This window comes from Sturnira hondurensis, unplaced genomic scaffold, assembly GCF_014824575.4.
Source record: "Sturnira hondurensis isolate 20B ecotype Veracruz unplaced genomic scaffold, ASM1482457v3 Scaffold0024152, whole genome shotgun sequence".
Taxonomy (NCBI): Eukaryota; Metazoa; Chordata; class Mammalia; order Chiroptera; family Phyllostomidae; genus Sturnira; species Sturnira hondurensis.
In genome coordinates, this window is record NW_028096783.1 from 4,860,822 (window position 1) to 4,888,544 (window position 27,723).

Consider the following 27,723-nt stretch of genomic DNA (forward strand, 5'->3'; position numbering starts at 1 on the left):
TCAACTGCCAGTGAGCCTGACGAGACCTCCCACAGAACGGCCTGCAGGGAAGAATGTTCTGAAAAGAAACAACCCCAGTAATCTCAGAAAGCTGGGCTGGAAAGTGCACTGGACCTAGATGTCTAAATTTTTTTTAAAAAACTGGATTTCTTCATCCACAGTCAAAGAAGGCTAATTTCCACTACTACTCAAGGATCCTTGCAAAGTAGGATGGATGGGGCTGTGAAGTTCTCATCTGCCTGTCTTCCCACCCCACCCCCCATTAAAGAATCCTCTTTCAACACGTCTGCAGGTATGTACCCCTGTCTAATACCCAGGAGCCCTGACCTATCTCCCTGGGCCACTGGATTTCTCCCTCCTGCTACAGCCACAATGTCTGACATTCCACCATTAGTTGTTATTTCCTTTGCCCACCCCCCCACCCCCGTTCCTCAGGTCTCTTACAATCCAAACACTCCTAGCAGGACTTGTTATCACACCAGAGTAGTCATGTCTTGGATTCCCTTCTGTCTGTGGGAGCAGAAGGTCAGGTGAGCACACTGAGGGACTGTTAAAGAGGGAGACCCTGAAGATGAGGGGTCAGTGCCCCTGAAGATGAGGGGTCAGTGCCAGGATAAAGTCCTGATACTCTACAACTATCGCGCCAGGCCCGGGGCGGGGGGGGGGGGGGGGTTGTAACTGTGAAGGCCATGAGAACAATGACCATTTACATACGCTTACCGAGGTGCCCAACACTCTTCCTAGCACTTCCCCTTCTAACTCACTGTAAACACATTCCTAAAATCTGTGTAGTTTGTATACCAAGTCCCTCGATGACCTTGAATAAACACCTTGCCTGCTCTGAGAAACTTCTCTCTCTCCTGAAATCCCAGCTCCTTTTTTTGTCTCTTTTCTTTTCTTTAAAACCAGGAGAAAAGGGTGCAGCTTGGCAAGTTAGTACAATAAAATAAATATTTATAGAGATGTGTGTGTGTGTTATCAGAAGTGATTAACTAGACCCGCTGTTTAGAGAGATTTCAGCCCTTCTTCCATCAGCTGTAAAAGGTAGATGTGACCAGACTCCCATCTGGTGGTTAGAATCAGTAATGACGAGTCAGGGGAAATGTTTGCATCAAGTAATGAACCAGTGCACAGAAACCAAACCGTTCTCATGGTTGAGATGGTCCTAGACCCTAGAGACAGCTTAGCTCAACCAGCTCTCCCAGACAGCTCGAGGACCTGCGTGAAAAGACCCTGGGCTGGCCAGACCACAGCAAGAAACCAAGATGAAGAAAGGACTGCAGGGAGGAGAGAAGCACAAGCCACATGGAGCACGGCCACGCAGCACCTTCTTCCACCTGCTCCGGTGACCAGCTGTAAGAAACCTAGTGGACAGCCAGCTTCTTTTGCCTGCACAGTATTGGCTGCTGCCTCCGACTTGCATGACAGGGTAAAGATTTCTAAGGTACTTCTGAAAAAGTTGCTCTGATAATTGTCCTGGAGGATAAATACCGAGTTCCAACAGCGCCACCTGCTGGCCATGACGTAGTAAAATAAATACCACCTAAGCCTCGGTTATCGGCAAGGGCATTGTCATTGAAGATAACCTTCCTAATGTGCAGGTGACTCCTAGCGGCCAGCTACATTAGGGCTCACGGGGGCGGGGCAGGGGGGTGCGGTAACCATAGATGCATTCCGGGGGAAACCTCAGGAAGCTTCATTATTTGGGGCACCCCACAATGAGCCCAGTTTGTGGCGATGAGTCACTGAAAACACAAATGATAGGGTCTGTTTGCTTCTTGGTGTAATAAAACCAATTCACACATGGTCAGCCAGCGAGTCAATGTCAGGTTCATACCACAGTTTGTATAGATCTGGTTTTCAGTGGCCTAGATAACAGAGCTGGCAGGACACTCATTGAGAGGGGCCAGAAACAGAACAGCCAGGTGAAGGTAGGAAAATTGTCAAGAGTAGCTAGCACTTTACGGGTGTTGGGAAATTGAACTTGATGTAGCCTCAAGAATATGAATTAATGACTTTCTATATACTGGGTGCAGTTCCAAAGATTCCAAACGTTAAAATATTTAGAATTAGGAATGAACTAAACACATAAAAATAAATAGGATTTATTTTTATGTATACAAGTGTTCCTTACAAAAACCCTAACACAAAAGTAATGTCAAAAATCAAACATGGCCCTGACCGGTGTGGCTCAGTGGGTCAGGCACTGTCCTGCAAACCAAAGGGTGACCGGTTCCATTTCCGGTGGGGGTACACGCCCGCATTGCAAGCCGAGCCCCCATGAGAGAGGCAACCCATCGAGGTTGCTCTCACACACTGACATTTCTCTCTCTTTCTCCCTCCCTTCCCCTCTCTCTGGAGATAAATAAATAAAATACTTTTTTAAATCAAACCTGTCCCGCCTGGGCTGTGTGCACAGCAGCATGATGTGTAAGACCAGGAATTCACTCTCTGTCATAGGCAATCTGATGACTATACAACAGCCAAAGTTAAAGAACATGAACGTGAATTGTGGGTAAAATATCTTATTTTTCTTAGAAAGAAAGAAGTCCATTTACATTGAAGTGCTGCCTGTAACAGGCCTTGGAGAAAAGCTGTTTACTCCCTGCTTTCAGATCATCAAAGACAAGGCCCTGCCCTCCCTCCCAACCTGGTGAGACTGGGATTTAGTCCCTGGTTCTAAACACAGGATACTGCTTCAGCAGGCCGTGTCATCGCCAGAAAAATATTAAATCTGATCAGTAGCTTATGAATGTGGCCGTGGGTCAGAACACTGCTCCCACCACTTATTCACTGGGTGACCCTCTCAACCTTTTTTTTTTTTAAGATTTTATTTATTTATCTTTAGAGGGGAAGGGAAGGAGAGAGGGAGAGAAATATCAATGTATGGTTCCCTCTCGTGAGTCCCCTGCTGGGAACTGGCCTGCAACCCAGGCATGTGCCCTGACTGGGAATCGAACCGCGATCATGTGGTTTGCAGGCCCGCGCTCAATCCACTGAGCTACACCAGCCAGGGCCTCACCCTTTTTCTTTATCTGCAGAATGCCTTTTCCAGAAGACTGTCATGAGGATAGAGTGAAACTATGCGCTGTTCAGCATAGTGCCTAGCCTGCGGCAAGCACTCAAAGTCAGAAGCTGCTATTACTAAAAATTAAATGAAAAGGAACCTTTAGAACAATGCTTGGCCCAGAGAAAGCATTCAATTTTAATAAGAAGGTACAAGTTGCAAATAAATTATAAAAGCAATGTCGTTTCTTTATCTTCAGGCAGGAGGTGCCATCGTATTTGAAGGACAAAATTGCCACTAATTACGTGTCTTTGGGCAAATCACCAAAACCTCTGCGTTTCTGTTTCTTCTCTACAAAATGCAAGTGGAAGTAGGGTAGATGACCACAAATGTCTCTTCCAATAGGAAGGAGACTCGAGAGAATGCCAGAGCTTAGCAGACACTATAAATTTATAACATACATTCCATTAAACTCTAGTTGTAGAGTACGAAATAGCAGTTATTGATAGTCCATTAAAAACTCGAAAATCACTATAGACCTATGATATAAGGTACTATAAACATAAAAGTCCTTTAATTATTTAAGGGCTAATTAAATCATGGATAATTGATACATACAGAAGACACAGATGTCTTAATTTTAATTTTTATATAACTTCCCCTTTGTATCCAGAGCAAGAAATTTTTGAGCTTCTTATTTCATAAGAATCACATATACTGAGTCTAAATAATCCCACATTCAAAATTTGACTACTGTAATTCAGGAATCAGCAAACTTTTCTGCAAAGGGCTGGAGAGTAAATGCATTTCAGGCTCACTTACCCTTGACCTTACAGCACAGAACGGCCAGTGTGTAAATGAATGGCTATGGCTGCATTCCGGTGAAACTGAACTGTGCTTGCGGACACCGAAATTTGAATTTCATACCGTTTCCAAGCATCATGAAATTTCATGATTTTCCCATTTTTTCCAATTATTTACGAATATAAATAACGTTCTCAACTTGTGGACTATACAGGCAGCAGGATTAAACCCACAGGCTGAGGCTGGCCCAGCCCCGCTCTAATGTATATTTGGGGAAGAATATAGGAACTCCAGAACTGGCTGGTTGGTTGGCTGTCGTTTGTTTTGTTGTACTGCTCTCCTCTGCCTTGGTCTTAAGGGCTTTCTCCACAAACCAGTTTCTCAGTCAGTCTCCCCGTGGCAAGGACTCAGGCTTAAGCATAGCTAAGGCAAGCCTGACACCTTCAGGTCACATTGCAAGTGGCAGGCTCCAGCCTAGATGAGAAGGGTGAGTCTAGGTGGGTGGGAGGGAGGGAGTGTGCAAGCTCAACCCAGCAGTGAGCCAGCCAGTGGTTGTTGAAATTGGGGGGGGGGGGGGGGGAAATGTCATAAAGTCCTTCTCTATCCCCAGGAACTTCCAAAGGGCTTTCTTCAGGGGCATTTCATTCTACTCAAAAAACAAAAAAGTTTCCAGAACCTTCCCAAAGAAGACCAGAGGCCTCCAAAGACGCTTGAGACTCCCCCCCCCCCGTCTGCTTAAGTCTCCCAGTGATAGCCATTAATACACACTCAGGAAGAGGAAGGGAAAGTGGGCACAGCCACTCCATCCCACCCCTTTCGGATGCTTGCAAAGGAGAAAGCAGGAGAGCCTGCAGGGACCTCACTGCTGTTGAAGATCGTGAGTTTTACCCTGAGAAATGATAAACCAGGGGCTTTAGGACACAAAGGCCAATGATCAAAGCGTCACAGCAGGCCTGAAGCAAATCGGAATCACACGTTGCCTGCCCTGGTCACTCTCCCAGGGATGGGGTGCAGTGTTCTGCTCATCTTTGGAAAAGAATTGAAGAGGCCATTCTTTCCATCCCCTCGCCTCTAGTAGGCTTCCAGGAACATCTGAGACTCCAGTTAGTTCTGTCTTGCGAATTATCCAGGAAAGACCATCCCACAGCGTGCTAGGTTAGGAAGTTCATCCTTTCCCTCATCTAATTCAAAGCCATCCTTCCATGTGGCCGAGAAAGTAGAGACAGGGATCTGGCCTGGCTTCCTCAGGGCTTCTGTCCTCGCAAAAGTACTTCTGTGGCTGGGAGCGCCTCCTCCCTGGAGGTAGCCAGCCCCGAGAGCCTGCCATGCGGACTGAACCTCTATAGCTGCTGGGAGGAGTTTGGTGGCCCAAGAAGCGTGGGCAGCCTCAAATGTCAGTGTCCCCAACACAGGCAGAAAACTGTGTTGGGAAGCAGGAAGGAGCCTATACTCAGAGACAGGACCTTGAATCCACTCTCCAGACCGGTGCCGTTAAGGCTGGGGTGCGGTGAATGCTGCCTTTTGTGATCTGGGAGAGGACTACAGACCACACCATTCCTCTCTGTGGGTGTCCATAGCCTCACCCCAGGGGGAGGTGGCAGTGTGGGTCAGAACAAGGCGACTCTCAAACTAGTTTGCACCCATGGCCACCTTTCAGGAAGTCCCCTGGGGGAAACTGAGCAGTGCTCCAGCCGAGTTTTCAGGACCAGACAGGCAGCTGCTGGTGATCTGCTGCCCTCCTAAGGAAAGCTCTGCCTTCCCCTGGGCGACCCCACTTGGCTGCCAACCTCTCTTCTGGTCATTTCCCGCAGTGCTGGGGGCTGCCCCGCCAGCCCCTGGAAAGGAAGAGTCCTGGGTTCCACTAACTGGGTGGTATTTTCCCCCATCCCCAGCCCGGTGGGGAGCATGAATATGACCTTTCCCACCTCTCCCTTTGGCTCCACAGTTAAAAACTCTGGAACCTTCTCCGGAGGCGAGCTCTCTTCTGCACAACCAGATGCCCAGAGCGACTCTGCAGGGGCCCAGATACTGTCACTGGGGCCAAGGCAGGAGCCACTTCGGAAGATGTGTCCTGGGCACTTGACCTTCGAGGAGGGAGTGACTGGAGACTCCCCAGGGACCCTGCTGGAAGGGCCCGTCCAGCACTGTAGGAGTTAATGCGGGACCTTGCGTAAAGGGAAGGGGAAAAAAGTTGGAGTTGACACTTCGGGAGGGAGGGGTAGAGAGGGGAGTGAGTCTCGCTGACTCCTGATTGGTTTTACATTTCATCCAATTTTTTTTCCTCTTCTCTCGCTCCCTCTTTTCAGTTTCTCTCTCCGATCCCAGGGGAGGGGAAACGGGAATAGTGAGATATCAAAAATAAACCTCTGTGTCAAAGCCGGGAAGGAAGTATAAACACGAAGGGCTCGGCAGCCCACTCGGTGCTTCCCGGGCTGGGGAGGAGGCAGGGTGGAGGGCGGGCGCGCACGGCTCCGGGCGCCAGTTGCTCGCGCTCGGATCGGCAGGCGGGCGCGGAGGAGCGGGCTGCGGGGCCAGAGGGGCCGCCAGGGGACCGCGCCGCAGCCAGGTCCCCACGGGCTGAGTCGCCCAGCGACCTGATTGATTCCCTTTTTCCTAGAGGGAGCGGCCGGGCACTGCTCCCGCCGCCAGCACCTGCCCGCGCCTGGCGGCTTGTTCCCTATCGAGCGCCGCAGCCGGAGCCCCCATGCCCCGCGCCACTCCCCAGTGGCCGCCGCTCCTGCTGCTGCTGCTGCAGCCGCTCGCCCTCGGCGCCCCGGCCCGGCCCGGAGCCCGGGGCCCGGCCTCGGAGCTGGTGGTGCCCACGCGGTGGGCGGCGGACGCGGGCGAGCTGGCGCTCCACCTGTCCGCCTTCGGCCAGAACTTCGTGCTGCGCCTGGCGCCCGACGCCAGCTTCCTGGCGCCGGAGTTCAAGATCGAGCGCCTGGGGAGCCCCGCCGGGGCTGCCGGGGGCGAGCGCGAGCTGCGTGACTGCTTCTTCTCCGGCACAGTGAACGGGGAGCCGGAGTCTCTGGCAGCCGTCAGCCTGTGCGGCGGACTGAGCGGCTCCTTCCTGCTGGACGGCGAGGAGTTCACCATCCAACCGCAGGGCGCAGGGGACTCCCTGCACCGGCCGCACCGCTTGCAGCGCTGGGGACTGGGGGCGCGCGGCGCCCAACCCCACGCCCTCCCTCGAGTACCCGAGGCTGACGGCCAGAGGCAAGACAGAGACCAGGAGCAGGAGAAGGAAGAGGAGGAGGAGGCGCCGGAGGAGAACGGCGAAGGGGAGTCGGAAGGCGCAGGCGAGCTGCTTTCCCCCCTGGGGGGCGCGAGTAGGACCAAGCGGTTTGTGTCTGAGGCTCGCTTCGTGGAGACCCTGCTGGTGGCTGACGCGTCCATGGCAGCCTTCTACGGAACCGACCTGCAGGTAGGAAGGACTCACTTTGCCCGGAGGTCCCTCAGTCACCTCCGGGAGTCTCTAAATTCTTTCCTTCTCTGTCCTCTGAGAAAACCCTTCACTTGACACACTTTACCAAGACCTGCCCCGGGCAAGGTCGTTTCCTTCCTGAGAAAGCTCAGGAACTCTTTGACCTCTGACGTCCGCTACCTACTGCCCCTCCCCACCACGTCCCTTCCAATTCAGGGTGGAGGTCCCAGCGCTTCCCCCTCTCGGCTGCTCGCCCCCGTTCCTCCCACCCCGAACCTCCTGCAGCACTGGGCACACTGAACCGAAACGGGTTTTAGGTGCCCCAGGTACCTGCCTCTCGCAACAGAGACGAAAACTGGAAGTTTTGGAAGAACACGCCCACCCTACCCCCCATTTCTCAGCCGTCTACTGTCTCCAGACCTGAGGGGCTCCCGCGGAAAGATGTAGCTAGTTCATTCCCTTGCGAACAGAACTGAGGTTGCCATAAATAAAAGACATTGTTTGGAGAGAACTGACTGTGAAGGCCATGAGGACTGCGGGAGAGGGGCTGCCCCACTTCTGTGTGCCCAGCTGGTTCTGATCAGGGGGCGGGGACTACCTTGCCAACCTGGCGCTCAGCCCTGCAGATCTTGGCAGCGCCAGCATCAGCACCAAAGGGAGGCAACGGGATTTCTGCTTAGGGGCTCAGTGCGGGGAAACTGAAGCTTCGGTGGAAAGGGGGGAGGGGAGGGGGGATGCGATCTCTTTCAGTAACGGTTGCTGGTGGCACCAGAAATACACGTGCTCCCCCATCCCACCCCACCCCACCGGCTGCTCTGAGGCCAGACAGCTCTCTACTGAGCAGGGGCAGGAAAACTGTGTCCCAGGGATAACCCCTGTAGCAGGTGGTTTCTACCTAGATGGAAAGGTGGGGCGAGCCGAGCAGGAGTGTCTGTCTTGCCCCGACCCCAGTGTCTGCCCCACAGAGCAGGCAAAGTGCAGGGGCTGCACCGCCTCTTCCCCCGCAACAGGCAGGGAAGTGGCCAGTCTTCGGAACAGCGCTCNGAAAGGGGGGAGGGGAGGGGGGATGCGATCTCTTTCAGTAACGGTTGCTGGTGGCACCAGAAATACACGTGCTCCCCCATCCCACCCCACCCCACCGGCTGCTCTGAGGCCAGACAGCTCTCTACTGAGCCGGGGCAGGAAAACTGTGTCCCGGGGATAACCCCTGTAGCAGGTGGTTTCTACCTAGATGGAAAGGTGGGGCGAGCCGAGCAGGAGTGTCTGCTTGCCCTGACCCCAGTGTCTGCCCCACAGAGCAGGCAAAGTGCAGGGGCTGCACCGCCTCTTCCCCCGCAACAGGCAGGGAAGTGGCCAGTCTTCGGAACAGCGCTCCAAAACAGGGATCCCGGGCGCTGCTGTGGCTTGGCTGGTGCTTTTCCGGTGATGCCAGTCTTGGCTGGGGGCCTATTCCAGGCTTAGCCTGTGCCTGACTGTTGGAGGCACTGAACATTTCGTCATCACCTGTGCAGAACAGTCCAGATGAGGCGTGATTGGCCCTTCTGTTTCTCACCCCGTCTCTCCCGCGGGGCAATCACTGGGAAATGCATTCTAGATGGCAGGGTGGGAAGCATTGGGGGGCTGTGAGAGGTCCATGTGGCTGTTCCTCTGGCCACTGCAGGGGCAGGTTAAAACCTGGACAGACTCTTCTGCACGATGCCTGTCGCAGGGTTCACCTGTCCCAGAGCACGGCAAGACAGCTGCGAGTGGGCAAGGTGGCCTGGCCACAGGCTTTGTGTCTACACTGACTTAGTGTCTGTTTCTCTGCCTGCCTGGCAAGTCCTCGACAGGGGGCTTCTCTCACATGCCTGGCTACTGGGGGCCAGCACCAGAAAGAGGCTGAAGTACATTCACTGCAAGCTCAGAGCTGAGCTGCTGAGCTGCTGAGCCCACCCGTGCCCCCATGTGGACCAGTGTCTGACATGCCTGTGAACCAGGAGGTACAAATAGCAAGAGCACAGAGAAGCAGCAGGAAAAGCAATTGCTTGGCAGCCTCTGGAGCCAAAATGTCCTTCCTCATGCCTTCCTACCGTCTCACTCTCTGAGCTCTTCACCTAGACCTTTAGGATACTGAGTATTTGCCTCCAGGACATGTCTACTAGCCTCTGCAGACATCAGAGCCAACCAAAAGCAGCCCTGGTTGGGTGTTGGGCTCCAGGATGCTCACACCCCTGACACAGGGAGCTGGGCTGTGTTCTGACCCAGGTTTGCTGCACCAGACAAAGCGTCTCTCTCTTCACAGAGCCGCCCCGATGATGCCCCCTGTGATGACTGGCTGGACAGCCTAGCGCATGCGTATCCCACCCCTCCCCTTCCACATGCATTCACCGGCTCACACCTCTGCACCCAGCCAGCCCAGGTCACGAGAGCACTGTGAAGGCTGAGCCCCTCTCCCTAGGGCATCTACAGTTAGGTCTCTCGGCTCACAGGCGAGTCCTCTCTCGGATAGACCAGCCCCGCCACTCCTGCCTCAGTCTCATGTGCCAGCCCACCGACTCTCCTGTGGGGTGGGCGGGGCTGAGGCGCAGCTGACTTTATGACTGCCCACTGGCCCCTCTGCTCAGACTGCTCACCAGCTCTGGAGATACCACAGGATGAACTTGAACTTCTCAAGTCAGTTCCCTGGGCTTCCTAAAGGTGCCCCTGAGCCCAGCTAAGAATGAATGTCAAGATCTGGTTCTCCAAGACCTTGCCTGGCCAGACCCTTCCCTGAAATAGAATGCAGGTCTTTATACGTAACTCTCCAAGGGGTCTCCCGGAGACTTTGTGCACACTGATGGAGACACTTGGGGGTGTCTTAGCAACCAGGGCCATGACAAGGGTGAGGAGAGATTTTATCCCCTCAAGGGCTTAGATTTCCTCATCTGTGGAGACCCCTGGACTATGTATTCTGTGAGGCTGCTTCATGATAAATATTCTGGAAAGTTCAGTACTGTGTACAGAAACCACTCTGAGTATGTCCGGTTCACAGAGTGGTTCCCATGCGCCGCCTCCGTGGAAATACCTGTGAAGGACTTAGATGCAGGTGCAGCTAAGAAGGTGCAGCTCACAGAGCATGAATGACCTTCTCCAGGTCACACAGCCAGGAAGTAAGCAGCAGGGCTGGGAGGCAACCCAGGTCTCCCTTTTTGTGCCAGGAGGCCTTGGGCTCAGGGAGGGCCTGTGACTCTGCTGACACCCTGACACTTGTCCAACTGAGGGAACAGGTCCTTGAATCCAGCAAGTCCACAGACGCCCAGCCAAGCCCTATACAGAGACAGAACCACCATGAAGGCCGAGAGAAAGAACCAGGTCTCGCTGCTGAGTGACAATGAAGTTTCCCAGAGCTCCGTACACTTGAGTTCACTTAATCCCTTGACAGAGGGGCCCCCAATTCCCACCTTCTTATCTGGTTTCAGAGCGAAGGAGCCCAGACAAAGGGGCTTTCTGAAAGGACAGACCACCTCAGAAGAGACCATTAACTCTGTCTGCATCCGGCTGCTGCTAATTGCTCTCTGGGTGAAACTGGAGCAGGAGAGGAGTGAGTGGGGGCTGAGCAGCACCCACGCTCCGTCTGGGAAATCTGCTCTGCCCATGGGTCAGCTGCCGACTGCGCTTCTGAATCCTCTTCTCGGCAGAGAGGTTTCCTGAGAGCAACATTCTTTGTTCCCAGAGCAGGCCAGAGGTTCCCCAAGATGCCAAGGGACTAGCAAGTGACTTTAGGGAGAGGCTAAGTCATAGCCTCTCCATAGCCTTTAACCACACCCTCTGGGGAAAATGTCCCTACAGCCCTAACTCTGAAGCGACCATGTACCCCACTGTGCCCAGCATAGTCTCATTTAGTACCATCTCCAATCGTTGAAAGTATCCTGCTTTGGGAAATAACAGAAACAGACGCGTGCCCCACTCTCTCAGGAGCCCTCCAAGTCTTCATGGATGAAAGACAAGGGTTGTATACCTGTGAGTTGTCTTCTCCCGCTGGCCAAACAATGAGTCTTTTCCATCTCTTTTGTCTGCTGCAGTCAGAAGGATCGACAATGCGAAGTATTTCCCAAAGAAATTGCCTTAATAGTCTAAGGGTTTTTTTTTTTTAAGATTTTACTTATTTTATTTTTAGACAGAGGGGGGGGAGGAAGAAGGGGAGGGAAACACGTGTGGTTGCCTCTCACACACCCCCTACCGGAGACCTGGCCTGCAACCCAGGCATGTGCCCTGGCTGGGAATCAAACCAGCGACCCTTTGGTTCACAGGCCAGTGCTCAATCCACTGAGCTACACCAGGCAGGGCGATAGGGGGAAAGGGGTGTGTGCCTAGGCAAGCTTGGGGCAAGCCTGCTCATTGGAAGGTTGTGTTTGTCCCAGCTGCACTGTAGTTTTCCTCAGGGCAGCAAAGAGGGGTGGCAGTCGATGTCATGATTCAGACAGAAGTCACTGTGTTTTTGAGCAAGGTACTAATTTCTGTGCACCTCAGTTTTCACCAGCAAAATAAGAATAATTATACCAACACCCTAGCACTGTGTTGAGGTTACAGTAAAACGTGGAAAGCAGCTGACCCAGTGCCTGGCCTGTACTAGGTGTTCGACAAAGCACAACTGACCTTAGCGTTAACTTTGGCGATGGCATTTGTCAGGTTAGGGGGGGCGGTGTGGTTCCACAGCCACCACTGCTATGTCGGCTCTGCTGCCCCACACGGCAGAGAGGTTTCCCTTTCCAGCTGGCTTGGCTCACAGTGTCACACTTGCCTCCTTAGGGTTCTGTTAAGCGTGTGCTGTGGGGAGGTGACCTCATTCTGGTTGTTCTAAAAAGGAGGAGAAATGAAGGGCATCCGTGCAGGACCCTCTCTTCTTTCCTTTTCCTTTGCTTCTCCCCCACCTCCTTCTCAAGAGAGTCTCAGGCCCTAGAGACAGCCCAGAAGGGAAAGAGGAAAAGTATGGCACCAGTCGTGGAGGTCAGAGGGGGTCCCCATGTCTCCCCACTTCCTCTCCTTGCCTGTCCAGGCATGGTACAGGAAAAAACAGAAGGACCCCCAGTGCAAGGAGCAAACAAGCAAAGCATAACAGATGGCACTGTGAGCAGAAGAAGTTGCTAGAAATACATTTGACCCAGACCCAGCCGCTCCTGGACCCCCAGCCTCGTGGCTTTGGCTGCGCCAGAGCTCTGGGATGGGATCTGCTTGTTTGTGGCTCAGAGGATCAAAGAGGGCTGTGTTCCAGCCAAGCTGGCTGGGTGGTTTTCTCTTTTCCAGGTCCAGGGGAGCCAGTGGAGAAGAAGGCTCCCTGAAAGGTGTCCCACCTTCTGCAATGAGAGTTAGGGGCAGCGGATCCCCAAGTCATTCAAAAGCAGGACTGGCCACGGGGCCTGTCCCACCACCTGTCGTGTTTGTGGGGGATTGCCTGCTGTATTGGGACCCCGCTCCACCAGGGTACAACCTTGCTCACATACCTCAGCAAGCAGCCTGCTCTGGTGTGCAGGGAGCTATAAATAGACAGCAGGTGGTGGAGCGAGCCTCTGACCTTCTCCTCCACGGCTCTGGAGTCCACTCCCTGTGGAACCGTAACTCAGGGTTGGCTGAGGATCAGGGGAGGCTTGCTGACTCAGGGCCACCACCCCACCAAGGCGCAGTGGTCCCTCCCCCAGGAAACTGTAATGCACTGCCAGCATCAGGCATTCCTGCCAGTTTCTCAGAGGAGCCAACAGTGGGGGTGGTGACCCTTCCCCTCTCCAAAAGCTCAATGAGATGGATAAAAGGAGAGAAGTGGGCATTTTAACAGCAACACTGGACTCACGCTGCAACCCTCCTGCAGTGTGCAATGGAAATTCTCTTCTGAGATGGCAGAAGAGTTTAACCCACTGCCTTAGAGGGAAATGGCTCTCAAGCCAGCTCACCCCAACAGCAATTCATCGTCTGGAGAAGATGCTCCGAGCTGCCTGAACTGTGAAGGCAGAGACCCCTGCAAACCGTGGTGTTGGGCAACGTCGCCGCGGCCTCGCCCATCTGTGGTGCAGCAGTGTGGGATCGCAGGGCCTTCTGAAAGCTCTAGTCTTCGGTTCTCTGTATATTTTTCCGGGACCAGTGGTGAGCAGCTGGTACCTCTTCTCTTCACATCTTCTTCATAAGACATCATCTCACCAGCTTTGAGATTATGAAATCGGGACTCAAAGGGGCAAACTCTCATGAAGAGAGTCTCAGGTTGCCTGGGAAGAAATCCTAGGGGTTGGCCCCTGGCCCAGCAGACCCTGGCCCTTCCTCGAGTAAGGGATCAGGAGACTCGTTCTGCCCCTGGGAGCAGTGAAGCCCTGGGCAGGAAGTCGCCTCAGCAAGCTACCATTCCTCAGCCCTCACCCCGAGTTGCATAATGATGTGATTGCTTTGTTCCCTTAGGAATCCAACTCCAAGAGCAAATGCCAAGTTTCAGCTTTGCTGATAAGATGTTTGCATCAGCCTAAACATAGCTGGAGTACTTGACACCCTCAGGAACCTGCCAACCCCTGTTCGTAGGGCTTACAAAATACCTGGCTTGTTGCCTATGAGGTGAACAGACAGATCCCATTCACAAATGATGGGATTCATCTGGAACTCCCACACACGGCCTCAAACAATAGAATGTCCCGCTCTAGCTTTTCACTCTCCTTTACCCTCCTTTCACTCCCACCGTCCAGACCACCAGGGAGAAAAAAGGAGGGTTACAGAGATGGCGCCCCGAGAACAGGGAGCAGGGCAAGTGAGGGGCTGCTCAGCCAGCCACACTCGTGGCTGCAGGCACTTGTGCCTCGCCCCTCTGTCTCTGCTGCAAAACAACCCCAGAGAACTCACTTTCAGAGGACCCGGAAGCAGGAGAGTGAGCTCCAGTCTGGCCTCCAACACAGCCGTGGGAGCAGCTGGCAGCCCCGGGACAGGACGGCGGCCAGGCAGTGACGTGGACTGTCTCAGCTGGCCTGGGTGGGGCTGAAAGCAGGTGTGAGTCTGAGCATCTGGGCCTCATTAGGCCCACCCGGTCCTCTGAAGCCCCAGGCAGAAGGGAATAAACGCCCCAGGGCTGCCCAGGCACAAACCAGAAGGCCACGCACTGGGAAACTTACTGGGAAGAATGTGGACCTCAGAGACGGACACGCCTGCGCTGCACGCTGGCTGGAAGAGCTGTGTGGGCCTAGAAGTAGGGGTGGTGATGCCTCCTGCACGGGGTCATCGTGCGCACGTAGTGGGCCTGCGCCTGGGCAGAGTAGCTGTTGCTAGTGGTGATTACCAGAGCCGTGACCCCATCCTGAAGAGTGGAGGTGACCCCAGCAGACACCAGGAAAATGCTCAGCTGGATTCCAAGAGGGCCAGTCTGCTAACCTGGAGCACTCAGTTCGTTGTTTCTGGGCTGAGAATGGGGAGGGAAGGAGGGCCGCTGGCAGGGAGATGGCTGTATCAGGGAGGGTCAAGGCACAAGAGCCAGTTTCATCCAATAGAACTTTCTGTGATGATGGAATGTTCGGTCTACCCAGTCCAACACAGTAGCCACAAGCCATAGATGGCTACTGACACACTTGAACTGTGGCCAGCGTGAGAGAGGAGCTGTAACTTCAGTTTCATTGAATTTTAATGACTGTTGATTCACATAGCCACAGGTGTCTTGGCACAGTGTTAAACACACGCGCTCTGGAGCCAGGCACTGTGGGTTCAGGTGCCGGCTGCACACTCAGACTTGTGATCTTGGGACACTTACTGAGACACAACTTCCTTTTATATGAAATGGAGGGTCTCCAGGGTGTGAGTTTTCAGCAGGATGCCATTGATCAGACCCTCAGCGCAGAGCAGGCCCGCGGGTGGGTAACGAGAGGCAGTGGCCGTGGGTAGAATGAGGGCTGGGAGGTGGAGCCCTTCACTCTTCCTCCCCCTCCTCCCCGACAGAACCACATCCTGACGCTCATGTCCGTGGCTGCCCGCATCTACAAGCACCCCAGCATCCGGAACTCAGTGCACCTGGTGGTGGTGAAGGTGCTGATAGTGGAAGACGAGAAATGGGGCCCCGAAGTGTCTGATAACGGGGGGCTGACACTGCGCAACTTCTGCAACTGGCAACGGCATTTCAACCAGCCCAGCGACCGGCACCCAGAGCACTTCGACACGGCCATCCTGCTCACCAGGCAGGTCTGTGCACTGAGACCCCAGGGTGGGGGGGAGGGAGGGAGGGGGGTTGGGGCAGGTGGATCAGAGGGAGACCAGGAGGCCTGCCCAAACATGGGCAATGTCTCCCTGCTGGCCCCAGCTGGACGCAGGAGCCTCTCGTGTGGAGCCACGGGGAGGAGGTCACAAGGGCTCATGTGAGGTACTTGCAAGGGAAGAAGAATCTCAACAGGGCCCTTTTCCAAATGTTTGTGACCAGCGGTCCACTGAGCTCATAACAAGAGGAAATGGGCTCACCCTGCCCAGCAGGGCATCTGGAGCAGGAATTGAGAGAGGAGGTCCCTCTGGGATTGTTGTTAAATGTCAGGGCAGGCAGCCAGTCAGCTATCCTCAGGATTTCCCCAGATCAGGAGGCTGCCTCTGACCTGGTGTGACCAAGACGGGCCCCTTCCTCAAGGCCAGAGAGTGTGATGATGTGTGCAAGGCTCTGTTTACTCCTCCACGAGGCAAGTGCTATCGTACAGGCCCCCACTGCACAGCCAAGGAGACTATGACACAGAGTAGCACAGAGTGGCAGGGCCCCTGGCCAAGCCCAGGTAGCCTTGCTGCAGGTCAGTGCCCTTCCCCACTGCGCTGTCCTGCCTCCCAAGACAAGCTGCCCCAGCCCTCCCGAGCACACACCGACACAGAGAGAGCTCCAGTCTTCTTCAACCAAGTGTCCTTTGCAAAGAAAGACTTAGAGACTGGGGCTTAAAAACCTTCCTTCTACTGAGGAGGAGCAGCAATAGGAAGACAGTCCGTTCGTGTCTGTTCTCACGCTCTCACTCTCTCCGATACTCAGAACTTCTGTGGGAAGGACGGCATGTGTGACACCCTGGGCGTGGCGGACATTGGCACGATCTGTGACCCCAGCAAGAGCTGCTCCGTGATCGAGGACGACGGGCTCCAGGCGGCCTATACTCTGGCCCATGAGCTGGGTAAGAGCTGCCGTGCCCGAGGCACCAGATGCTGTGAGGGAGAGCTGCCTCTTCCAAAGCTGGGCTCGCCCAGGTTCTGCGGCCTGCGCAGCCCGCGCAGCCAGCCAGGCTCCCCTTGTCGTGGTGACGGAATGATCACATGGCAGCACATACTGTGCTTCCCCCATGCCCCCCCTGAGCATGAGGCCAAAATATTAAAACGGTGTCCCGAGTCATCGTCAGAGGTCACCGGGAAAATGCCAACACACAAACCCAATGCCCACGGAAAGTTGCGGTGCCCTTTGCGGGCTCAGGGGTCAGATCTCTGGGAAGACCGACTGTGAAGAGAATGTGAGCGAGTAATTGAGGTGACTGTGGATTTAAGACGGGCTGAGGCAGGAAATAAAGGGACACCCATGTTCCTCAGTCCTCTGAGAAAGCTTCCCAGAAGAGGAAAGCCCAGAGTGGAAAAGATCTTTAAGGAACAAGGGGGGGAGGGGCGCCGGGCCACCCGGGGAGCCCTGGAGCGGGCTGGGGAGGGCGGAGAGCAGGGGAGGCCCTCAGGGTAGACTGTGGGTCTCTCTCTGTCCCCAGGGCATGTGCTCAGCATGCCTCACGACGACTCCAAGCCCTGCGCTCGACTCTTTGGGCCCATGGGCAAGCACCACATGATGGCGCCTCTCTTCGTCCACCTGAACAAGACGCTGCCCTGGTCCCCCTGCAGTGCCATGTACCTCACGGAGCTCCTGGACGGCGGGCACGGTAGGCATCCCTGGCCCACTGCTGGCCGTGGAGCTCTGCCAGGCCAGCTCCTTAGATCGAGGTAGCACCATTACTGGCTGAGCTCCACCACAAAGCATCATCGCCACTTAGGGTTGGGAGAGACTTCAGGGATTTGTCCCCATCCCCACCTCTGGGGCCACGGCCTTCTCACACTCTTCCAGGCCCCATTTGCCAGCAGGCTGAGCTTCGGGCTAATCTCAATTGTCAGTCACGAAGCAGGTAGAATGAGTCTGGGAAGGTCTGTCTGGAAGAAGTGGGTCTGAACAGAGCTCAAAGGAACAGAACGATGTTTGCAACACAGAGGAGAGAGAAGGGTGTTCTGGCTGGAGTGGACGTCACGTGATAGCTTGGAAATGGCAGGGAGCGAGCAGGGGTCCGGGGTGGGAGTGGTGGGCCTGGTTAGAACAGTTTGGCTTGCAGAGTAAAGCAGCAAAAACAATTTATTCTGGAGCCTCCTCCTTGAAGGAGGCAGGGCCACATACAATACAAAAATAATGGCTTATCCAAAGATCCGTACCTTAGCTCTATTTTGCATGCCATGGTTTTCAAGAGTTCATTTATACCCCCAATTATATAGTGATACAGACGAGCAGCACAATTTGCTGGCATCTCCCAGATAAACACTGAATCATAGAAGATGCTCTGGATAACAAACAAAATTCAATCCCAAAGGTAAATTCTGTGACTGGTAGTCAAAAATTGCACAAGTTCTATCTAGATGATGAGCCATGAGTGTTTACATCAAGGTCCAGGGAAGCGTGACGTCTAGACCTTCAACCCCGTTGGGAGGGACTGAGGGCTAACAGCACTGGCGAGGGACACTCTGGCCTCTTATTCTTGCTCCTCTGCTTCTCCCATTCCTAGGGGACTGTCTCCTCGATGCCCCCACGTCCGCCCTGCCCCTCCCCACAGACCTCCCAGGGCAGAGGGCACTTTACGAGCTGGACCAACAGTGCAAGCAGATCTTTGGGCTGGGTTTCCGCCACTGTCCCAACACCTCTGCCCAGGACATCTGTGCCCAGCTCTGGTGCCACATGGATGGCGCCGAGCCCCTTTGCCACACAAAGAACGGCAGCCTGCCCTGGGCCGATGGGACGCCCTGTGGGCCCGAGCACCTATGCTGGGAGGGCAGCTGTCTTCCTGAGGAGGAAGTAGAGAGGCCAAAGGTGAGCAATGGCCATTTGGGGACACGGAGGTGGGGTGGGCGGTGGGGAGAGATCTGTGTGTTCAAGGGGGAACCCACACTTGAGAGCCACAAACTAAGCCACAGGCTGGGCCAAGCTGCAACTATGACTCCTAAGCAAAGTTATTCATCTTTTTACAAGCAAAGCAAAGCATATTTATGCAAACATAAAAAGAAACCTTCAGAGCTGTGCTCAGTGAATGGACGGTGCCACGGGCGCTCCAGGCATCTGGGGAGCTTCCCCTCTGGAGTTACTTGGCACTGACGTGAAGGCTGGGGAAGACTGGTGATGAGAACACTCCAGCTTGAAGACCGGAGCACCCAATAAACGGAAGCCCTTCGGAGTTCTTTCATAAACAGCTAACGGTGGCTCAGAAGTGGAACACTCAATCAGAAGGAAGGAAAAGTATTCCAATCCTACCCATGTCTGAGCGGAATTCGTGATTAAGAGGTCGGGGGAATGAGAGTAATTGTGGGAATTCCCTACTCAAAGAGGATGGGGAGGAGAAATCGGCCCGCCAACAGCAGGCAGAGAACCCTTGGCCAGGACAGAGCGCGTGTGCAGGCAGAACCAAGGCAATGCTGCAGAGAGTTTTCAACGAGCCGCCTCGTTGCCCAGCTCTTAATGCTTCCAGCCTGCAGGGCTGATCACATTTCCCTCACTGCAAATCCCTGAGGCCGGCCCTATGAAACAGCATCTGTTGGGTTGTGTAGCCTGGTCCCAGCCCAGCACTGAATCACCAGAGTGGCCTGGGCACTCCCTGTCCCAAGGGCAGGGCTCTTCTCAGTGACATGTATCTTTTGCACTGAGTCTCAGGAGCCTGCCTGGGCCAGGTAAGCCCCACACTAGATTCATGGTTCATCCTCAGCCTCCTCCCGTGTGGACACTGAGCTTCGCTCTCAGGTGGCCGCCTCTTGTATAGCAGGTGTTTCGCTCATCGTCTCCGAGCGAGGGGAGGGGCTCCGAGCAACCTCCCCCAGCCGGCACCAGAGCCACGCTCGGTCCTGGGCAGGCTGATGTGGGATGATCATGGGATGCGATTGATCATCTATTTTTAAGGGGAAAGGACAGATCATAAAATACTACATATGTGACAGAATTCCATCTGCATAAAATAAAAAACACCTCATTTTTATGATTAAATATTCAAAGCAAAGTGTAAAAGGCTGTTGATTAAAATCATAACCGTATTTTTTCGGGGTAACATTTTTTCTTTAGAGTAATACCTTCTTTTTTACACTTTTCTGTGTTTTCATTTTTCATATAAGCAAATATGCCATTTTTAATATTAGTTTTCTTTGGAAAACTCTATGAAGGCACCAGTGACAAAGCTTTGTCCTCGCAGGACCGAGTTGGCAGCAGCTCTGCCCGCCGCCCAGGAACACCAGCCCTGAACTGGGAGCTGGTGGACAAGCAGCTACCCCTCCCAGCAGCTGTTCCTTTAGACCAGGACTGCCCACCGTGGCTGCAGAGACACCAGGGGCTGCACTGGTGTTGGTCACAGCGGGTGTCTTGTTCACTGCTGTATGTTCGCCATTAGAGGTTTAGCAGCACCTCAGCCTCCACCCACAAGAGGCCAGCAGCCTGGACCCTCTCTGGTAACAACCCAAAGGTCTCTAAACCCTTCCACTTGCCCTCGAAGGACAAGACTTGCCCCTGTGAAGAACTGCTGCGTTGCACCCACCCTCAATCCCATAAAAGAGCTTCATTTCACAGCTAACGCTGAGCACCGTATTGAGGGCAAGGCGCTGTTTCAGACTCTGGGCAGCCCCCAAGGGCAAGCCCAGCAAGGCCTCTGTGTTCACGAAGCCGACAGCCAAGCAGGCCACACGGGCGTGAAAGGAATGATCAGGGCAGTTTACTGAACTCCATGCCGCCCCCAGTCGTAACTCAGCTGCTGACTCGGTGGTGTTGTGTGTTGCAGGCCGTGGTGGACGGAGGCTGGGCCCCCTGGGGACCCTGGGGGGAGTGCTCCCGGACCTGTGGAGGAGGAGTTCAGTTTTCACACCGCGAGTGCAAGGACCCTGAGCCTCAGAACGGAGGAAGATACTGCTTGGGCCGGAGAACCAAGTACCAGTCATGCCACACGGAGGAATGTCCCCCTGATGGTAATTGCCACTTACGGCCACCCCAGCCAGAGTGGCTGTTCTGAATCGATGAGTCAATGTTTCTCTCCCCCTCTCTCTTCTTCCCTTTCCCTCTCTAAAAATAGATAAACAATATCTTTTTTAAAAAATTAAATGGCATCTAGAGGTTCTCAGTGCCAGCTGTCCTGCAAGTCACCTGAGAAGAACTTGAGACCCGGGGCCCAGGCCCCTCAGATGCACTGACTGGGAGCAGGGCGCAGCCACTGGGTTTCAAAGTCCCCACGGGGTGTGCAGGTGCCCAGCTGAGCTGGAGAAGCTCAGCGATGAGAGCAGGCTTCATTGCAGGACCATGCAAAACTCTTCCTGCAGATGGATTGTTCTGGAAGCAGGTTGGCAGGGTGGGAAAGGAGGCAGCTCTGTGTAGGAGGCTGGGCACTAGCCCCTAGCGAAGGCACAAGGCCTGAGCTTGTGAAGGGGGACCCAGGTGGTGAGAGACACATGGAGTCGTTTAGACTCACACGCTGCCCTGAATTTGGTAGCATCTGATGACAACCAGGCGATGGAGGCCACAGACACTTGTGTTCAGCCTCGGACGGGAATGTGGAAGCACCACCCAGTGGAAACTGGTCCAGTTAGTGCAGGGATGGCAGGGAGTCAGGGCGTGCTGAGCTGGCAGTAATCACAGGCCCTACCAATGGAGTCCCCCGGAGACACCTAGAACCACGGCAAGTGGGGCGCAGGGCACCATCAGAGCTGGAGCGGTACAGAGGGAAGTCCATGGCCACGTGTCTGTCCAGTGTCACCGAGGAAGGAAGTCAAGCCAGAGCACGATAGCAGAGGCCCAAAAATATAATTCCATTCCGTGCTTTCCACACTTACTGAATCGTCTCCTATTTTCCCTGAAGATTATTTGTTTGTTAAACAGACTTAGTATCTTCTTCAATGGAAAGGGAATTTATCCCAGAAAGCCCTGCTGAGGCTGGAGGCTCCTTTCCTTGCCCCTGTGCATCAGGGCCCCATGCGGCCCTAGGTGGGGCGCACCTAGAAATGCTGGGCCCAGGAGATGCTGGACCTATGTCCTGAGTCCGGTCAAAACCAGGAGGAAGAAGGACCCCTGAGTCCAGGCCTTTCTCCAGCTGCCCCCCCCCCCCGCCCGCCCACCACCCTTCAGCACAGCATGCTAACTCCACGCCTTTTCCTACTCTTTTCAGGGAAGAGCTTTCGGGAGCAGCAGTGTGAGAAGTATAATGCCTACAATTACACCGACGTGGATGGGAACCTCCTGCAGTGGGTCCCCAAGTATGCAGGGGTGTCCCCCCGGGACCGCTGCAAGTTGTTCTGTCGAGCCCGGGGGAGGAGTGAGTTCAAAGTGTTTGAGGCCAAGGTGAGAGTCCTCCTAGGACCCAGATCAACAGATGAGGTCGAAAGTCACCTGCTCTCACCGCCCCACCCACCCCACCCTGGGCCATGTCTGTGCTCACCTCACCCTCTCTTCCCTCCCCTCCCCTTCCCTGCCGCAGGTGATCGACGGCACCCTGTGTGGGCCAGAGACTCTGGCCATCTGTGTCCGTGGCCAGTGTGTCAAGGCTGGCTGCGACCACGTGGTGGACTCGCCTAGGAAGCTGGACAAATGTGGGGTGTGTGGGGGCAAAGGCAACTCGTGCAGGAAGATCTCCGGCTCCCTCAACCCCTCGAGGTGAGCCCCCTGGCAGTTCAGCACAGAGGCGGAAGAGCAGAACGGGCTTTGGAATCCCATCTTCCTAAGTTTCGGTTGTGGCTGCTCCTTAACACCCAAGGAGTAGTGAGCTTCCGTTTCTCGACAAAATGTCAGCAGTCCTCTGGATCTGGGAGTCATGTAGAATAGTCATGAGACGGGACATGCAGAGTGCTTGGGACAGGGACAGGACATAGAGAGGACCAGGCACAGGGCAGCCAGAGGCCACATGGACAGGGGTGGATCGTCTCTGAGTCAATTGGCAACAGAGCTGCACTGAGTAACGGGGTCCTTTGCCAGGAAGCAGCTCTTCCAGGCCTGTTTTGGGAAGGACACCTCACCCGGCTCCTGGTGAGTCTACACTTCCTGCAGGTGGATCTTAGAGAACGAGGTACAAGGGTGGGGGACCTCGGAGACCCCAGTGACTTCCTAAGTCTGAGCGCTCCATACACTTGCTCACAGCTCAGTGCCCCACATCCCTTAAGCGCCTGGTATTTGATTAAGTGTTTTACCTCTGTGGGCTGGTTTGACTCCTAAAATAAGTCTCTGAGGTGCGCGAGGCCAGCACTGTTATCTCCCACTGACAGGTGAAGAAACAGGTTTGGTCAGCTCACCTGGCTCTCCTGAGGTCACCTGACAATGAGTAACAGCCAGGAAGAGAACCCAGGTTTCTTAACTCCTGGACAATCCTCTTCCTGCTGCTGCAGGCACTTCCTGGAGAGGAAGGGGAGGGCAGGAGTTATGTAGCCACTCGGGCCCCTTTGTCTCTCCCTGTCTCGACAGAATCAACCTACGGCAGACAATTGGAAGTCTTTCCAAATTTAAAATCAGAGGATGGAGAAAAAAGAAGCCTGGGGCGTGGGATGTTCAGATGTAGGGTCGACTAGCCGGCTGCCTCCTGGGCGTTAGACAGATGGGCCTGTGCACGCTTTCACACTGCCCTGAGGGAAGTGGCCGAGCATAAGGCCAAAATAGAGACGAGCAGACTGATTCTGCCTCTTTCGGTCCTTTTCACTTTCTTCCCAACCTGAGTAACCCAGCTGCTTTCAGCCCGGGAGATCAGAATAAGAACTGACGTTCCTCCAGTTCACATAAAGCCCTACAATTGTGTTGGAACATGTTCCCCAAACAGCACCTTGTGTGCCCAGAAGCATAGCTCTCGGAATCTGGGCACATCCAGAGGACCGCTCCCCTGCGCCCTGATTCCTGCCCTAAGATCTGAGTGATTCTAAGAGGTGGGGTGAGGCGTCAGATTCTGGAATGAGTATGTGGAACATATTTTTCCACATGGATTTGAGCTCTGGGTATGAAAGTGGCCAAGCAAAGTTTTCTACCACTGCAAAAAGCTAAATGTATTTGAGATCTCATGTGAGTCTAGAGCTGCCAGGTTTGGCAGCCCCAGTGCCGTGTTCAACCCCCTGGGCTGCCTTCCTGCTTGTGCTACTGTCAAGATCCACACATGTGGGAGCCTCAGCCCCAGCATTTGAAACAGAGTTGCCAGGCAGGGAAGAAGCCCATGCAGAGCCTAGGCCTCAGCATTTGAAACAGAGTTTCCAGGCAGGGAAGAAGCCCATGCAGAGCCTCGGCCTCAGCATTTGAAACAGAGTTGCCAGGCAGGGCAGAAACCCATGGAAAGCCAACATACAAACTATTGCTGTCAGCCTTGGCAGCTAATTTATTTGGAATGTGGAGGTGGCTGCAAAATTATGTGCTACCAGTTTTTGTCTACCACCCCTGTCACCAGCAGGTTAGCTTCCTCAGGCTCTAGCCTGGGAAGCCGCTGGTCCTAAGGAAGTTATTCTGTTTCTGTCCTAGTTATGGCTACAATGACATCGTCACCATCCCGGCTGGTGCCACAAATATTGATGTGAAACAACGGAGCCACCCAGGGGTCCAGAATGACGGCAACTACCTGGCATTGAAGACCGCTGATGGGCAGTATCTGCTCAATGGGAACCTGGCCATCTCTGCCATAGAGCAGGACATCTTGGTGAAGGGGACCATCCTGAAGTACAGTGGGTCCATTGCCACCCTGGAGCGGCTGCAGAGCTTCCGGCCCCTGCCAGAGCCTCTGACCGTGCAGCTCCTGACCGTCCCGGGTAAGGACTTTCCCCCCAAAGTCAAATACACCTTCTTTGTTCCTAATGACATGAACTTCAGCATACAGAGCAGCAAGGAAAGAGCAACCACCAACGTCATCCAGCCCCTGCTGAATGCGCAGTGGGCCCTGGGGGACTGGTCTGAGTGCTCCAGCAGCTGTGGAGCCGGCTGGCAGCGACGGACCGTGGAATGCCGGGACCCCAGTGGCCAGGCCTCTGTTGCCTGCAACAAGGCTCTGAAACCTGAGGATGTCAAGCCCTGTGGAAGCCAGCCGTGCCCTCAGTGACCTGTGCAGTGGGGTCAGTCTTGTGCTCATGGACTTGGGGTACTGGGGTGCGCCTGCAGTGTCCCTACAGTGGTGACTCTACGTGTAGAGGTGGCATGGCCTACCCAGGTCTTACAGTGCACCAGCCCCTTTGGCATGGGGAGGGGAAGAGAATATGGGCCAACAGATCCTAATGTCTACTTTCTAGGGGATGGGACCTTGCTTGGGTTCAAGTAGAGGGCATAGGTTAAAAGGTAAAAGTGTACTTGTTGACCCAAACAGGAGACTCAGTCAGCCTGTTTGCAAAAGACAAGCAAAGTTAAACAACAACAAAAAAATGTTTTCTATTTGGTTTCCCCTATAAATAATCTACCTCAGAGGGGAAAAACTTAGTCCAAGAGAGGAGTGGGGCAGGGAGTCAAAGGCAAATGTCAAAGCAAGCTGCTAAACTGGCTTCAGAAGCGATCACAACTCTCTTCAGTATTAAAATCCATCGCCTGAAGGGCTGCAGGATTTCGGGGAGCCACACGCTCCCAGGCTTCCACCTGCAGGGGTGGACCCGTTTCAAGTATTTATGCAAATGCATCTCTGAACTAAAGTGTGATCTTGTGCCAATGCAGTGGTCTGGTCTGGTTCAGTATTTCTTTCAAAAGGGCAGGGGACCCAGAGCCCAAGGACAAAGGCCAAAACTAGGTCAGCTGACCTTGAACGCACTGGGAAGCGGGCACCTTGCTTGAGTCTTTTCGGGCCTTCTGCCTGGGTTCAAGGATGCCTGCGGAATCCACCTCATTCGGAAAACTGCTGCTTCGCGTAACCCAGAGGTTCCCAAACTTTCATGGGCATCGGGATCGCCTAGAGAGCTTCTCAATACCCAGATTGCTGGGCCCACCCCCATCATTTCTGAGTCAACAGGTCCCGGGGGCCTGGGGTCTGCACTTCCAACAAGTTTCCAGGTGACGTGGAGGCTGCTGGCTTGGGGGCTGCCCTTTGAGAATCACTGCTCCAGCGGAAATTTCCAGTTCAGAGGCACAGTTGCTATGGGTGACTCTGGGCTCAATTTTCCTGAGAAAGACTGTCTCCTCCTCCTGCATGTGTCCCCTCCCCCACTTTCACCCACTGGCCAGCTGGACTTACAAGATTCCCTTAGGCCCTGAGGGGTTCTGAGCCCTCAGCTCTTTCCCTCTGCACCAGAATCCATCCCCGTCTCACAGATCTCTGGGCCCGAGCACCTTGCAGCTGTCCAAGCCGGCCCTGTCACTCAGAACAACACTCCCCACTGGCTGCCGGGGGCTACCTGAGAGCCCCCAAAACCCCATCTCCCAGCCCACAGCTCCTCAGGCGCAGTCCTCCATGGGGTCTGCTGCAGAGGATCCGTAGTGCTTGGTCACAAGTAGGTGAGGAGAAACAGATAGCATCAAGAAATGACATTCTAGCCCTGGTTGGGTGGCTCGGTTGGTTGGGCCGTCATCCCATACATCGATACACCAATAGACTGCAGGTTCAATCCCCAGTCAGGGCACATACCAGATTGAGTGTTCGATTCTCAGTCGGGCGGGGCGAATATGAGAGACAACCAATCGATGTTTCTGTCTTACCCTCTCTTTCCCCTTTCCTCTCTCTAATATCCATAACCATACCCTCGGGTGAGGGTTGTTCATTTTTTTTTTAATCAAAATAAATGTTAGAAAAGAAACATTCTAGCAAGGAGAAAGAAAATACCTAAATTTTTATCTTCCTTCTGTTGCCACCTTTTACCCATTTGTCCTTCCCTTTGGCTTTCTGTTTAGACCTCTCCAAATGTACGGTGACACAGGCAGAGAAGATGCCACGTGGAGCCCTGTGTGAGTGAGGAAAGGGGGCCAGAGGGGGACTCGGACCCTTGGGTACAAGGAAAGCAGATGGGATTTCAGCCCCTACCGTGCCCTTAGCTGGCCACATCTGCGTGGTGCGCAGTGGCTGTTGACTAAGAGTTGACCGCTTTTCCTGCCTCCCCTTCCTGCCCGCCGACTCTTCAGTGAGTGGAGGCCGGACGTACCTAAACATAAACAGGCACACACGCAGGCATGTGGTCGATGACGACTAGTAAAACCAGACTTTTCCTTGCTGCGCACCCGTTTTACTGAGGCTGATAAATATTTTTCTGCAATCTTTCATCTCCTCTCACTTCTCATTCTCCCCAAAACACTCAAGGCCAAGTGTGTCCCCCATTCGCTGCCCATGCCAGCCCAGCTGTGCCATCCCTACCGCCTGCATCATTACCAGGCACAGCTTTCGCCCTGGAGTTCAGCTGGCAACAGAGCTGCTGATGTGCAAAGCAGAATGGAATCCAGCTTGGCTCTTCCTCGCTGTGTGGGCTCGGCAAGGCTCACAGAATACATAGTTGTTTGTGTCTGGAAACTCAACAGCTGCAGCTCAGGGACTCAGAAAACAGATCCGCAGAGAGTCCGCATCGTTAGTTCCCACAGCCAACCACGACCACCCTTTCTGCCCAGAGGAGAAAAGACTGCCTCTCCTTTGCTGAGAATTTGCATTTTCCAGTTAGCACCCCTCACAGAACCTGGTAGAGGTGCCTCGGAATGGCCCCTACGGCCCTGACCCGGCAGGTGACTTGGTCATGAATCTGTGTCCTCCGAGTTCCTGCCAGAGATATTTCCAAGCTGATAAACGAGTATCAAAGTTCTTCCCCAAATCTTCCATCCTTAAGACAAGTGAATCCTTCTCTGCACTTTATTCTCTGCCCTTGTTCCCCTGTAGCCAACCGTATGGTTTTGCCAATTTACAAGAGGATGCAACACCACCGGTCCCCTGTCCACTTCAGCAAACCACCCCTCCCAGGAGCACTTCCCAGGGGCAATGGGCCATCTCCCCACCAGTCCTACACCTGCTCTCCGATGATGTCCACTAGACCCCAGAGCCTCGTGTTGGGCTTCTGAGCCCAGCGGGCCCCTTACCGAGGACTGTGCCTCCTCCCTGGCATCCAAACGAGCAGCACTGCTTCCTTCTGTGGGAGCCCTCTTCTTTTTTCTCAAGCCTCTCCCCTCCTGCAAAAAAAAAAAAAAAAAAAAGCAAAAAAGATAACAAGAACCATAGGAAAGTTCTTAAGAGTATGTTGGCTTTTGCTTTGTCTTGATATTTTCAACTCGTGGTCCAGGGACTATAAAGAAAGGGGCGTTGTCACTGCTGCGACCGCGGGTCTAAAGTGGCAGGAAGCGCTGCTGCTGGGCACCAGGGTTCCACACGCGGCGCAGACCCCCGGCCGCATCTTCCCGGTG

At 54.2% G+C, this 27,723-nt stretch overlaps 1 protein-coding gene across 1 annotated transcript; it reads left to right on the forward strand.

Annotated features, from left to right (window-relative positions):
- The first annotated feature begins 6,293 nt into the window (after positions 1-6,293).
- Positions 6,294-25,945, forward strand: ADAMTS8 (ADAM metallopeptidase with thrombospondin type 1 motif 8). The gene is made up of 9 exons (XM_037038276.1): positions 6,294-7,235; positions 15,147-15,386; positions 16,204-16,339; positions 16,913-17,080; positions 17,966-18,267; positions 20,210-20,393; positions 21,584-21,756; positions 21,893-22,068; positions 23,902-25,945. Exons 1-9 carry the CDS (start codon positions 6,516-6,518, stop codon positions 24,470-24,472), a joined length of 2,670 nt encoding a protein of 889 aa, XP_036894171.1. The 5' UTR covers positions 6,294-6,515; the 3' UTR covers positions 24,473-25,945.
- Positions 25,946-27,723: the final 1,778 nt, after the last annotated feature.